Source organism: Austrofundulus limnaeus, unplaced genomic scaffold, assembly GCF_001266775.1.
Source record: "Austrofundulus limnaeus strain Quisiro unplaced genomic scaffold, Austrofundulus_limnaeus-1.0 Scaffold2148, whole genome shotgun sequence".
NCBI lineage: Eukaryota > Metazoa > Chordata > Actinopteri > Cyprinodontiformes > Rivulidae > Austrofundulus > Austrofundulus limnaeus.
In genome coordinates, this window is record NW_013954550.1 from 26948 (window position 1) to 30750 (window position 3803).

General features: G+C 37.0%; 1 protein-coding gene across 1 annotated transcript in view; it reads right to left on the bottom strand.

The window, feature by feature from the left end:
* Positions 1-3305, bottom strand: part of ccdc80 (coiled-coil domain containing 80) — a gene marked incomplete at its 5' end in the record, with an annotated part of 22546 nt that extends 19241 nt beyond the window's left edge. Inside the window, 2 exon segments of the mRNA XM_014034515.1 lie at positions 936-1274; positions 2851-3305. Coding sequence (XP_013889969.1) covers positions 936-1274; positions 2851-3305 — 794 coding nt within the window.
* Positions 3306-3803: the final 498 nt, after the last annotated feature.

A 3803-nucleotide genomic window follows, 5' to 3' on the forward strand; every position in this document is an offset into this window, starting at 1 on the left:
TTGTTTACAGCACACGCGATTTCCGGTTAGCTTCTTAGCTTAGCCTCCTTCACAGTGGAGCTGGCACACATACGCCATGGCCAACTGATCCAATCATTTTAAACTTCAGCAGAGGCCACGCCTCCAGCAAGAATCACTTCTCTATAGCCRAGAGTCCAGAACCTCTGTATGAAGCAAAGTGAAGGACAGGGTCTGGTTTTTACCAGGCTAACACTCTCCTTCATATCTTTAAAGTGCTGGCAGTCTGACACAAGGGAATAACTAGACAGTATCAAACCAAAGGGCACAAAATCTACCTGCTAGCATGGCTAAAGTTCCAGCCAGTAGTCATGGTAAAAGCTACACTTTCAGTTTTAAAGTTTCACGAAGAAAAAAACAAAAACAAAAAAATGCCAACTGATTCTTACCAAAACTGAAAATGAGGAGGACTCATTCTAAACAACACTACACAATGTACTACACAAGCATTGTTTTCTTACTTTGTTACAGAGTTGGAATAATAAAACTGCCCAGTTAATCAATCAGTCCATTTAATTTTAAGCGCCTGACTGCTACTTGTGCTTTTAAATTCTATGAAAACAGTAAGGGTGGACCAAGTTTTGCACACACTGCTTTGGCACTTTGGTCTACTTTTTGTTGTGTAGGGAAAAAAACAGGATGGCTTCATGTGCAGATTAGATAAACATTAAAAATGAAATAGTGTGTACTTTCCCAAACCAGCTTTGAGTTAGCATTTTACTTTAGGCTTAACATTTCTGCATCTTTATAGTTTCTACCCCCTGTAAACAAATGAAATAAATCTAAAACAATACATAATTTTACAGTTAGTTACTGTACWGAACCATTTGTCTTAGAGATAACCTTTCTTCTGCATGGAATCTGGAAGGGACAAAGTAAAGTTTTAATGAAATGAGAATATTAAGTCATGCTCTCACCAACAATCGCCTCCTGTTCTCAAAGTAGTCCAGGAAAGAATCCAAAGGTCCTTTTGTGGGGGCCACTGGTCTCTTAGTGGGCTTTGGGTATTCCTGTTTTTCCAGGTACTTTGATRCTTTATTTCCTTTCTTCTTACTTCCAATCTTTTTCTCTTTCCCAACCTTTCCTCTCCTGTCAGTTTTCCTGGAAGACTTGTCGCTCTTTTTCTTCTTCTTCTCATGCTTATCGTTCTTGACCTTCTTGGTGGGACTAACATYGGTGAAGGTTTCCATCTCCTCTGGACCATTTACAGTTGGCTTACTTAGCTCATACTTGTCCACAAATTCTTTAGTTAAGATCTGCACACAGAAAAATGCTGTAATTTAACTTTCATTCCTGATGAAAAATCAGTGAGACATATTAGAGAATAATCATACCAGTTTGAAAATAAAGCATCTGTTCAGAATTGTTGCTAACATGGCTGATCTGACCACAAATTGACTCATGGTGACTCATTTTGTTTGATTAGGTACACACTGATATTTTGGTTCACACACTCTTAAATGGGTGCATTTAATATTTACATGTTATTGGATCTGACACTGTGGAGTCCAAGTCAATTTGACTTTTCATCACCTACCGCTACCGCTGAAAGTGACAGTGTGATAATAGCCTCTTTCATAAGTCAAATCCACAAAATTGCTACAAAGATCGGCCCAACTTTACCCCAAGTAAAGAACCATTATTTACCATTTTCAAGTACCATTATTATTTTTTAGTATATTTTTATTTATTAATTGACTTTAACCACTTTCACAATAATTTCACAATGTACAAATAAAAACATTTAGCCCTCACAACTTATATCTTTAAAAAAATCCACTACAGACTTATGTTGCTCTTATTTTGAAATGTAACCGGAAGCAGAAATAATGAATGGAGACAACGTAGAGTCACTGGCGAAGTTTCCGAAATAATAAATATAGACATTACAGATACCAGCAAGAAACATAATCTAATTACCAAGTCTTCTAATTACTTCTGTAACAACAGCAAGTTCATGAAACTAAATATAATGAAAATAAATATGAAAGTCCGCTGCTAAGGACGGTAGAAAAGCAAGCTAATAATGTGAAGCCTACGCAAGGATCAATTAGGTGATGCTGTACAGTAACACCCCTTTTTTTGCTTGTCCAATCAGGTGTGTCACTTTAAAAAGATCCGTCAAATCAGGTGTGTCTCTTTAGAATCGCCTTTCATTGGGAAATGGCCACTTGTCCGCAGAGACCCCAACTTGGCTCAGGGGTGTATCAGAGGCAGGCTCATTTTACTGGCCTTTCCTCTTATGAAAGAGGCTTAAGTTTTTGTTCATGTCTGCATGTTTGTTTCTGTCAGATTAGCAAAATATCTCAATTGAAAAACTGGACAGGTTTTAATTCAACTTTCAAAGAGGGACAAATAAATATTCATCTATAATTATAACTGTTGGAGTCAATCCAATTCAAAATGGCCACCTAGARAGTAGGGGTCAACCTATACATCGGCCGGCCGATATTTGCGTTTTTTTCCTTGTATCGGTATCGGCCTTCAAAAAACTGTATCGGTCGATTTCTACTAGAAAGCACAAATATGAATAAAACTTGAGCCTAAAGTTTTACATGGTGGTAGATGAAAACAACACATATTGTACTTTAAGSATGAGATCTCATAATATAGTGTGAGATTATATTAAGTAGTTATTTTCAAGGTTTGACTGTAACAACTATACTCCATCATTTCTTAAGCTATCTTCTTATAAGCTAAGTTTACAACTCGTATGAAAGTAGGCAATATAGTCTGTCAGGAAATCCTAGGTTCTAAAATTATTTTGGTATTGGTTAAAGTATTTTCCAAAGCACATTTTTTGAGTACTTTATCTTAATTTTGAATAATTACCTTATCTCCTCCATTCTTCTTCTTGGTGGGTTTGATCTTGGAGGGTTTGTTTGTGACAGGTGGCATTTTGTGGATGTTTGGATATTGGCTGTCTTTCTTGGTGTTGTCTTCAGCTGGGGTGGGTTTTGCCAGGTGCCTTTCTCTGTGGTTGTCTAAGTAAACATCAGCTGTGGTTCGGGGAGGCGGGAGCCACACTGTGGTGGTCTGGATGTGAGTCTGTCTCTGGGTGGTGGTGGGTCTTTTTGTAGTGGTGGTTCTCCTGGTTGTGGTGGTAGTGGGTTTGGTAGTGGTAGTTGCTCTGGTGGTAGTGGTGGTGGTTGTGGGTTGGGTTGTAGTTGTGGTGGTGGTTGTAGTTTTAATTGGTTGTGTAGTCGTAGTGACAGCAATTGTTACAGTTTGTGTAGGCTTTCTTGAGATCTTCTTCATTGGTTTCCTCTTTGGTGGTTGGTCAGGAGCTGTTCAGCACATAAATACAGATCTTCATTAAGGAGATTACATCCACAGAGTTTGCAAMAAAGCATGGGGTTTGGTTAGCCTAACCCTAACCCTAAACATTTTAGTCTTAGCTGCAATCTGTCTAATCTTTAACTCATCCATTTAGTCAGATTATTCCTTATCTTTACAAACCGAGGTCAGTCAAAAAATGTATCTATGGGAGATTACATAATAGTTCTTAAAATTAAAAAAACATCCCTTTCAGTTCAGAAAATAGAAATCTGGATAGTTTGGAACAGAAATAGTATCTGTAGGGGTCACCCTGGTGAAAAAAAACTTTTCTATTGTTTATTTTCTTTGTCTTTGATTTTATTTTTTACACTTATAAGAAGAAAATCATTTTAAAGTGTTTTTATTTTCTTTAAGTGAATAGGACAAAGTCCTATATATATGTGTTATCTCATTTAATCTTCTATTAGAGGTTTCAATCAATATAATCACAGTTTATTGAATTAATC